The sequence below is a fragment of the Rhagoletis pomonella genome, unplaced genomic scaffold (genome assembly GCF_013731165.1).
Source record: "Rhagoletis pomonella isolate Grant_MI unplaced genomic scaffold, Rhpom_1.0 Rhpom_scaffold_00003, whole genome shotgun sequence".
NCBI classification, from domain to species: Eukaryota; Metazoa; Arthropoda; class Insecta; order Diptera; family Tephritidae; genus Rhagoletis; species Rhagoletis pomonella.
Genome location: NW_023458557.1, coordinates 98907029 through 98918243, shown reverse-complemented (window position 1 = coordinate 98918243; position 11215 = coordinate 98907029). Strand labels below are relative to the sequence as shown.

The following is an 11215-nucleotide window of genomic DNA, read 5'->3' as shown; positions in this document are numbered from 1 at the left end:
TGCCCGAAAAAAGAGATACTTTAAAAAGGGTTGCCACCTGTTTGTAAAGTCGAATTTATTTAACTTATTGCACAAGTTAAACTAAATGTTAAAATATGATGCCAAGCGTAAGAGTTTTAAGGAAACTTTAGCTTAAAAATAGTTCTGATTAGGGTTGTCATCTATTCAAAAGGTAATAACTATCAACAATATTTTTAATGGAGGTCATCTGATCTGCACCCTTACTTCCGAGTTCAAAAATGAGGAGGATGCCTTCCCCTACCTCCGTCACCAGCACTCAGCTAGCGTTGTATGCTTTCAGTGCTGGATCGTTTCTATCCAGTACATGAAATTATGACTGGCAACTGTGACGTGGGTGCCAAGACGCGCATGCTCTGACTGTTTGTCTGGTGACAGGAGTTTTGTTCTCATCCACCGCCAGGCAGAACAGACGTACATATATAGCTCTTGTTTTTAACGATTAGATTATATGCAATGTGTATTTTATTAAAGTACCAGCGATAGTGCTCAGCGTGAATACTTTTTACTGTGTTTTCGCCAGTCAACTTTTCAATTTTTATTCACAAAAACATTATTCAGCCCAGGCAATAAAAAAATACTGCAATAATATTAATTTTCGCACGCTTTCAGTCCACACAATTCTAATAGGCTTTGCTGTTGTCAAATAGAAATTGTAACGGATTTACTCAATTGAAACAAATGCGAATTCCAGATACTTTTCCTTTTTTTTTTCCACCGCATGTAGCCGACAATCGTCACGCCAATAACTTTGCTCAATTTCAATTTCAAATGCAGAGTAAAATTAAGCACCCATTCGAGTGTTGTGAAAATACAAACTCAAGCACACACACACACACACACACACATGCGTTAGAATGCAGACATGTGTGCGCATGAATTCCGATATTCTCGAAAGATAAAATGTGACGACTTTTCTATTAAAGCATCTCAAATTACAAACAACAACTGGCTGCCTGACTGCCGGACAGGCCGCTTTGACGGCGCGCAGTTGGTCATCCCTGCTGCTCTGTTATTTGCATTTTTGAGGCCTACAACTCATTGAGGCGTTGACAATATATACGTACGTCGTTTTTGTTTTTGTTCTTGCCGTTGCTGTTGATGCCATCAGCTGGCAGCCAACGACCAGCGACCAGCAACGATTGCCACACAAAATGCCTGCACTGCATTGTGGGATGGATGCCTCTCAAGTGGCTGGCTGGTGACCGCATTGCAGCTGCGTTTAGCATCACCACAGAAGGGGAGCAATTCTTTGAAGTTGTTGTTGGCTCGCAAAGGAAGCGATGAATTGAGTATTTTATTGCTATTAATTTTTTGGAAATTGTAAGGCGTGTTTGTTGTTTTTTTTTTTTTAGGTCATTTATTTAGCTGTTGCTTAACCGCAAAATATTGCCAACGCGCTTAGTAACCGGCAGCCAGGCACATTTGCTTGTCGTTGCTGGGTGGAGAATATTGCATAAAAACGCTTAGATTAGAATAGAAAAATATACTACTAGAAAGGAGGAAATTTGAGTACTCCAGCGCCTTTTGCATATTTGCATTATTTTAAATAATTTTTTTCGCGGCACTGTGTTTAATTTCTTATTGGTATGCGTTTCACTGCAATGAGACGAAATCGCTTTCATTTGCTCAATTGCCGGTTTTTTGATATGGGTGGAAATAATCGTAAAATAAATTGTGGCCCGTTTTATCTTATTATATTAAACAAGCAATTCTTGTGGTATACATATACATATGTACATAATATATTATATCCATAGGTTTCTCGGAAACCGCTCTAAAGATTTTGATTAAATTTTGTATACAGATACATATGTAATGTTTTGCATTCTAAGGTTATCTAGATAGGTGTTATGTATCTCCGAATGTGGTTGTCATCTTTTCGAAATTAGTAAAAAACTAAATAACACATCATACTATGTGAGTATCAAAGGAAAAGTGATTTGAAAATCCAATAATTCAGAAATATTTATGAATGGGCTTGCCACCTATTTTTATATAGTGCATTTATTTAATTTATTGTTTAGTGTATACGGGTGCTAAAAGAAAGCTCTTAAACAATGCTTTGCCCTATATATAGTGAGGTTGTCCCTTAAGATATTAGTGTAAAGTTGCCACTTATTTTCGATTCTGCAACATTTAACTAAAATAACTTAATATGGATATCAAATGAGAGGAATTTTTGAGAAATGTTTTCGTTGGGGGTTGCAACGTTTTTTTTTTTAAACAAATTTTAATCTTCCTAATTTCAGCAAGACGTTTTGTAAGTATGTATGTACTTATGTGTACACAGTACATTTGCACTCAAAATATGTACTATTCAACTTGGCGTATTTTTTAATAGGATTACCACCAAATTTTTGATGTCAAATATTTTTAAATTTATTAGATACAAAAAGTATAAATTTTTAATTTTTTTTTTCAAGAACACTTCTGGTAGAATATTGACGATATTTTTGTAAATTATTATAATTTCTTCAAAGTTTTTTATTTTCCCTTTGTTGCATCGAATACTTAGTCACTGCCAAGCTAAAATAATAACGGATTTATAATATTTTTTTATCGATATACATAATTTGTATGGAAAATGGTATTTATTGCAATTCCATATACAATATTACATAAAAATTATTTTTGAGTTAAAGCTATCCATTACTTGGTACTGAAATCTTGAAAACTTTTGAAAGTGTATGCATTCCGAGCAAAGCTCTGTTAACCTGGTACTTTTATATTATTTCCGCAATGGGAAAGCAATCCACGTACTCTCTGTATATTGATATGCAAAATTTTAATATGCATTTTTTGATTTGTTTTTGATTTTTTATTTCATTAGCTGATTGTAGATTACTTCATAAAAATGAAATTTCAGTTTAATATTCAAAAAATTTCGAAGCTTTCAAGGCCTTTTCTTTTTACTAGTTTTAGTGCACACCTTTTGGTCTCTCCTATTTTTAACCGACTTCCAAAAAAGGAGGAGGTTATCAGTTCGTCGGAAGGTAGTGTCTCAGAGGTGGTCCCATACTAATCTGGTTAAGATCCGATCAGTGGATCGTGAGATATATATATATATATATTTTTTTTTTATATGAGAGTTGAAGTCGGTTTTTTTTTTTGCTAACAATTACTTGTTTGTGTTTTATTTTGCGCTTTCCATTATTTTATTTCTCTTATCCTAATGTTTCTTATTTGCTTAGAATTTTAGTTCCTTGATTGTCAGCTAAATACATTGTTTGCTTAGTAGCCGCTCATGACTAGTGTTACTGTTTTTGCGCTAATTTCATTTACGCATAGGTTGTATGTACATATGTATATTAGGGTGGTCTAAAATAAGTAAAGTAGGAATTGTAGTGCTCCACCCCCTAGGATTGTTCCATATAGAAAAAATATACCCCAATTGTTTTTTGTTTGAAATCAAAAAATATTTAGAGGTCGCTCAAAGCGCTTGGATAATTTTTTCCATGTGTTTTATATGGGGAAAAAACCTTTTCGTAGAAATGGCATGGAATTCTTGAAAATCAAAATTTTCGATCGGAAAACTTTTGTGCTTTTCTGGAGACCTCCAGTAACAATACCCAATTGTTTATTCGACCATTTTTTAATACTAAAGATTTTTTTTATTTCTGGCATTTTCTGAGGATTTTGGCGGACCTATAAAATACAGTTACTATGATAAAATGGTTAAATAAATACTTGGGAATTATTATTGTGAATCTCCTGGAAACAAAGTTTTCCGATCGAAAAATATTGATTTTCAAGAATTCTATACCATTTCTACGAAAAGGGTTTCCTTCTTTTCCCCCCATATAAAATACATAGATGGAAAACTTTGAGCGCTTTGAGCGTCCCCTAAGTATTTTTTGATTTCAAAATAAAAAATACGGGTATATTTTTTCGGTATAGAACCATCCAAGGTGGTGAGAGCATACAAATTCCGACTTTACTTTTTCACATGCATTTTTGGACCACCCTAACGCAGCGTGTATGTAACAGCTAGCTTGCATTTGCTTACACAGTTGTGATTTCAGTTGCTTGTTTATCAATTTAATTAAACACGAGTGGCTGGCATTGTTTTCAATGTCTGCCAATGTCTGGCTTTACTTGCCTACCAACGCCCACATTTCTCCTACAATTTTATGCTAATTAGCAATTAATAGAATTGGCAAGTCGTCCTCGATCTTCTGAATATGTAAAAGTTTTATAAACTTTGATTTCGCTTTCATTTAAGTTTTGTTAGAATTTTGGGTATTGTTTGTTTGCAAGTTTCCTTGACACTGGTAAGAAGATAAATTTCACTCTCACTAATGTAAGTAACATAAATGGAGTATTACAAAATTTAATTTTTTTTTTCCTGATACCGTAAAACCATAGAAATATACTACTAACGCGTCTTGGCAAGTCTTAGAGTGAAAAGTTGCTAAGTCCACTTTTCCATATTACTCATATTTTAATATAGAGGGCTAGAAAAATTTAAAATGTCCTGTTCCGAAAAGCATTTTGGTTTTATTTTTTCTCGTTTATATTCAATGAAAATCCAAAAGAAGCACCAAAATCGGATAAGGTCAAAATAGTACGAAATCTTTTGATAGAGATCGAATCCCTCTAATTCGTATGGAGATTTGCTTTTATTTGAACAGACAAAATGTTGTATTAAGATTTTTGGAAATACTTAAATAAGACGGCTATTAGAATTTTTTTTGTCTCTCCAGTAAAATTTTTACAATGGGAAATGTTTTCCAATGAAATTCTTAGATTGGACGTTCTTCTGAGAAAGGGCGTTGTTGGAAAATTTTCTGAGATAAGGCATTTTCGAACTGGCTGCCGCGATAGATCGGTTTTCCGCTCAAACATCGATATACAAAGAAATAAAATCACATCTCTTCTACGGTTTCTTCATCCGAAAGCTGAAATTGACACAAAATTTCTTTCTTGTCAAACAGTTTAATTAAAAAAATAAAAAAAGAAGGAATAGAAGCAAAAATAAAAATATTTGGCGTGCTCTATATTTATCTGTGAACTTTAGAAACAAAGAACATTAAATTTTTTTGTATTAGTTTAATAAATATCTCCGACTAGTCTCCTCAGTCCGACAATGCAAACTCAAATGTTGCACGACGTACACATTGAACAAGATGTGGGCATCCCTTTGTCTGCCGACGCTGCCTGGACGATCTTCAATCGCTGGCCGAGGGAAGCGCGGAGCCAACGCAGGCTGCTGGGTAAGAAAGCGCGGCATACAGTGCCGCAACAGGATTGTAGCACATGCTGCAAGAAGGACACCGCCAACACCGACGAGAAGTTATGTGGCATTGTGTCGCACGCGCAAAGCGGGCAGCCACGACCGAAAGGTGTGCTGCGCAACCTAAGCGAATGGTACAATGCCAAGTGCGCGGCCGACGCGAGTGGAGTATTGGATTTGTCGAAATTGGAGCATTTGAAGATAAAATATAAAATACCACCGCACGAAATTGGCAAGGGTATTAATGAAATGAAGAACCAATCCGCTAACCCGTCAAGCTTCGGTGCAAAGGGCAAACGTACAGTGCAGGAAAAGAATAGTACTAAAGAGCAGCTACCAAAAGATTGCAGCACCTCTGAGTTATATTACGCAATCGAAAATCAGTTACGCAATCTGAGTGTCAGCCAATCGCGTCTTAAACACATGAGCGCGAGTCTCTGCCGCTTGGCATACTCCAAGAAGAATGTGTCCAAGCCCAAACCGAAGCCGAAAGCTTACGACTACCGTGTGGCACATCTTGGTATTAACAGCTCAAAGAACAGCAACAGCAGCTCTAGCAACAAGAGTAGCAAAGTAAACAAAGACAATCAGATGACAACCAGCAAGATTAGTAAGTCGAGTGGAGCCAATAACTCCAAGAAAGCCAGCAAGCGCAGCGACATCAGCAAGAGTAGCAAGCAAACGATAACCTCCGACTCGTCCGATTCCAACGACAAAAGTTTCCGCTTCGTCAACAATAGTGGAATAAAAAATTCAGCGTATGCCGGTCGCAAACAGCAGCCCGACAGTGCCCGAACTGTAAGCATGTCTACGAAGGATGAAATGCAAGGCTCAATCAGAGAAGCGCCCATCCTACATATCGGCAGCGGTGGCAGTGTAGCTGGTAATCAGAATAGCAGCAGCAGCCTTACTTCCGAAAGTTACCGCACAGTACTCCTACAGCCGGTAACAGATGAAAGTAGTGCGAAAATTTCGACACAACCCAAAGCTGGCGGACCGGTTACTAAGAGTCGCATTGCGACTAAAACCGCGCAATGCCACCTTAGCCAGCAGAAGCGCAAACAACAAACTACAGACGACAGCTCGAGCGATGGTCCAACGGCTAGTGACGGCAGGAAGAAGAAAGTGTCGCCTTCGGTGCGCATTTCAAAGCTCACGCTTGCGTTGCTGTCCAAAATGTCACCAACCAGGTCTAAATGTAATATGGTGCTGAGGAGAAAGAAGTCGAAGTGTGCGGCCGGCAAAGAGTGCCTGAAGCGTCGCGCATAGAAATATCGAAAACTGCGAGTGCGTCCAATTCAAAGTTTTTCGCTATGTTTCCAAATTTTTGCCTATGTTGTTTGCAAATTATGCGCAACTCCTGAATTCTGTGCGACTGTGTAAGAATCTAATTGGAAAAGTTCATTCCGGAATCGCACACGGAATTTAGTAGTTGTGTAGGTTTCCTCTATTTAGATCCAATTGAAAATAAGTATGTGTTTAATCAGGATTTTTGTGGTGGTTTCAAAATTTAATCGAATTGAATAAATTTGTCGTATTGTAAACAAGATCGTGCTATATATGTAATTAGTGCAACGCTTCTTCGTGAAGATTCTTCATTTCTTTCGATCCCATTTTTATGCTGCAAAAAAGTCAGATTTTGAAGCATATCCCAGGGACTATTCACATCATTTCTTGATATCCGACTTGATCTACTTTTCTTAATCCTTTAACTATGTATCCTTCCGCTTCATGAGCCTTCTAACGAACATCACTTTAGACAAATATAGTCTTCAAAGCCGTTTTGCTCTGGAAGTTGTGCGAAACTGTCACTTTTGATTCATTGCGCGGATCACATTCTCGTTTCGGAACCACATGCTCGATTTTTTGGTTTAAAGAAACAGCGTCAGGGTGGATGTGACGAATGCGTCCCTTGGGTTCGGTAGGTACTACTTTGGAAGTAATATTTACCTTATCAAATAATGCCACCCTGTTCTGTTAAACAAATATTTATGGCTGAGTGGAAGTTCGGCCTATCTCGGCAGCCAGTTCAAAAACGCCCTATCTCAGAAAACTTTTCAATAACGGCCTACTTCAGAATTTCATTGAAAAACACCCTCAGAATTCGGTTCAAAAACGCCCTATCTCAAACGAAAATACATTGAAAATAAGCTGAGATAGGGCGATTTTGAATCGGCAGCTGAGATAGGGCGTTTTTCAATCAAATTCTGAAGTAGGGCGTTCTTGAAAAATTTTCTGAGATAGGGCGTTTTCGAACTTTCGAACTGATCTTCCACTCAGCCATCGATATGTAGTGCTCTAGGAAAGGTCGTAAGAAGAGCTATCTTCTATTAGCATTGAGGTAGTCAAACTTTCCTTGATTGCCTAACACACTCGTAATTAGGATATCTTCAAGTCTTTAGTTAGGGCCACATTTTCTAGAAAGGCATGTACCGTTATGCGGAAATTTTCAGAGGTGCTGTTGGCCACAGCCACAGTCAATGCAAGGACAAACTCCTTATATACGTCAAACAGCTGAAAATGTGCCAAAAGTCAAGGCCTAAGCAATATTGTCATCTGATGCAAGACTTACTTATGTACAGTCGGTGCCGATTGTAAGTGTACCACCTTCACAATTATTTTCATGCAAAATTAATTGTTTGCGAAAATATAGTTCATTCTCTAACATAAACCATATAAATCAAAATTTCACACTTTATATAAAGTTCACAAAAATTCAAAAAATTTTCATCCAAATTTCCAAATTTGTATCCAGAATTTCTAGCAGAAGCAAAGTGCAAGTTTCAAGTCGCTAGAAATTACCGTTGATTTTTTATAATTTTTTTTGTGGAGGTTGTTGCACGTTTTCTTCCTTCCATATAACGCGTAATCAAAAGCTATTTTTATATGGAAGAAAATGCGCAACACCTGCCACAAAAAATTCCAAAAAGTCAACGCTAATTTCTAGCGACTTAAACCTGGCACTGTACTATACTAAAATTGAAGGGGCTACAAAACTGCATACTCAAAAGTTTCCTAGAAATTCTGAATAAAAATTTTGATGAAAATTGTTTTAATTTTTGTGAACTTTACATAAAGTGTGAAGCTTTGATTTATATGGTTTATATTATATTTTCATAAATAATTAATGAAAAAAATTTTGCATGGAAATAATTGTGAATTTTATATTACAACAAGGTGTACACTGACATTTGACGCCGACTGTATATACTAAGAGAACATCCCGCTGGATACCTTTATCGTTGCGACAATGATGTAAATGCAAGGAAGAAAGTAACAGTTTATGCCTATGATACGATAGACGAGAGTGACACGGTAGTGAAGACTCAGATGCTGGTGCGAGCGCAACAGGAAAAATTAGCACGGAAACTAGTTCTTCTGAATATTCTCCCCGAAAGCGATGTGGCAGTTCCATGTCTGCCAGCTCTAGTAAAATAGTAACAAAAAAAAAACTGTTTTGCTTGGATGTTAAGAAAAGCGTATTTCGTTAAGTTTCACGCTGTTTTTTATGTTTTCGTACTCAGCTAACAGCTTACAAAAATTTACGCCTTTAAAAAAGCAACCCTTTCTCCAAAGATGTCAGCAAAATTTTTAATATTCATTTTCAAAATTTACCTTTTGGTTTGTATTTTTTTTTTGTCGCTGTAGGCCGAATTTGCTTAATCCAAAAAAAAAGTCCGAAACACATAATGTGCAATTCGTATGGCAATCATCGCAATTGTTGTTGTTGTACTTCACCAGCTTGCTGTAATGATAGCGGCAGTGTCGACGATTGTCGCAGATTTGTGCGTTCCATACATCACTGCTATCCGGACACACCAATTCCGAAAAGATGCGCCTGCTGTCAGAAGCTTTCGTGCAAAACCAATGATCTATTGCACCACTTGTGCCCAGTGCCCGGTACTCGAGGAGAAACCATGAAGCAAATACTCCTCGCGCGCCCGCCAAAACCCACATGTTGTGCCCGGTCCACTGCAGTGTCACAACTGTTACTGCCTTTCTTGCAATCTTCAGACGCAGATCGAGAGCTGGAAAGCACCCGCGATAATAGAAACTTTGAAGAAAAATTTGAACAACGCTTAATTGAAAAGTTCAATGCTGGCACTGACGTGCAGAAAAAGAAATGCAAAAGGCGCGGGACAAATCAGTGTAAAGACTTTGTGAATGAATTGAATGGTTGGTATGCCAAAGAAATGAATTATACACTTCCTGCTGCCACAAGGAAGCATAAACACAGGATATCACCGAGAAATAGCCTATTGAACTTTCAAAACGAAAATAAATGGTCTATGATATCAGGTGCAACTGAAGAAGAATCTGAAACAGGCCCCCATACGAGTTTATCAATTAAATTTAGTAAGATGCAGGTAAACCCGGATGAGTCAACATATCCTGGGGAGGTGGACGAGAAAGTGGCCATAGAGGATCTGCGTAACTTGCTCAAAGAAGTGCAAAACAAACCCTGGCGTCCAGTACTTTTTCATTCGCCATTCAATAGGGACATGGTATGGACTTGGCGCAATTACGATCCCACAACAGATGTGCCAGCTTCTTTACAGAAAATGCCGAAAAGCGATCGCGCATCCGAATATAGTATGTGGACTATGACTTTGATACAAAATTTGATGGCCGGACATCCTGTGACAGATAAGAAGATAAAGACTAATAAAGAATTGGGAAAACTGGTGAACCAATTGGCGACCGAACTAAAACGACGGAACGAAGCAAGAGCGAACATGCCGCAGGTGCAGCAGCCAAACAAAAGACTGCACCATCGGCGTCGAAATCCATCAAATTAGATGATACAGTTTGCGAATTCAAAAAAGTCGATAAGTTGCGTGTTTGAGTTTCAGATGATTGTGATACGAATTGAGCATTTTTTTCTATTTTATTCTTAATTCAATTTGGTAAATTTTTGTTAAAATTATATTTGTGAATACATCAAATTGTGTTAAGCGTGAAGTAACTTTTTCAATCTAGTTATTGACGCTAGTCTTTGTGTATTCTCTTTATAAAATAATTGCAATAGGATAATTTACGTTTTCGCAGGCAAAAAATAATTATTATATTAAAATATTAGAACCCTTTCTTTAATGAAACGTTTTTTAATAAAAAAGTAGTACATACATATGCACAATATTCTCGGCGGCTCCGAATACGAACTCTAGCTTGCAATGGCCAAACAGCCGTGCTTGAGTTCGAATTTTAAACCTTCTCTGCCTGTCTTCGTTCCTCTCTCTCTTCCTCTTTATCTCGCTGTTCCTTTCCCTATCTTTTCGTTTCGCTCTCTTCCTCTCTTCCTTCCTTTCTCTCCCTTTTCCGAATTCCTCTCCCTTTCTGTATATTTTTCTCTTTTCCTCTCTGTCCATTCCTATCTCGCTCTTCCTCTTTCCCTCTTCATGTCTCGCTCTTCCTCTCTCTTCCTATATCTCTCCTATCTTCCTCTTTTTCTCTTACGAGCATTTTTTAAGTCATGCAATTCTTAACTATTGTTTTTTTTAAAGCTCTAATACTTAGTGCAATATATTTAGGCTTCACTTCATTTATAATCATTTTACTCTTCTTTTTCTCAGGCAAACAGTAACGACTGAGATTTTAATTTTTCGTTTTAATTTTCCCATCAACAAAATTTTAAAAACACTTTGGCGCATAAAAAATCAAAAAGTAAAATCTAAAAAATGTCCTACAATCCGATTCAAAACCAACAAATCTATCCATTTTGTAGCAGCGATTATATCGACGATAGGCAGTTCTACAGAGGCTGTAAAAATGGGCATTCTTCGGGTAAGCGTTACAAAGAGCGCATGTGTTGGAAGCAGTCAGCTACACGGCCCGTGCCTACAGATAAGACTCTGAGGCAAGCTATCGCCTCATTGAATGTGATGTACACAAAAGCAAATGCAGAAATACCCCTACAGCAGTACACAGGCGAGGGTGATGCCTACGTGTATGGTAATACGA

At 37.4% G+C, this 11215-nt stretch overlaps 2 protein-coding genes across 9 annotated transcripts in view; both read left to right on the top strand.

The window, feature by feature from the left end:
* LOC118735943 (protein FAM102B) overlaps nt 1-11215 on the top strand; it is a 138995-nt gene that overhangs the window by 49697 nt on the left and 78083 nt on the right. The gene's annotated exons all lie outside the window — the stretch shown is intronic.
* Nucleotides 5044-6523, top strand: LOC118736439. Its single transcript, XM_036466534.1, has one exon. It carries the CDS (start codon nt 5108-5110, stop codon nt 6521-6523), a length of 1416 nt encoding a protein of 471 aa, XP_036322427.1. The 5' UTR covers nt 5044-5107.

Excerpts from the sequence above, each read along its gene's own strand:
- LOC118736439 (XM_036466534.1), top strand. The coding sequence starts at position 5,108 with ATGCAAACTCAAATGTTGCACGACGTACACATTGAACAAGATGTGGGC.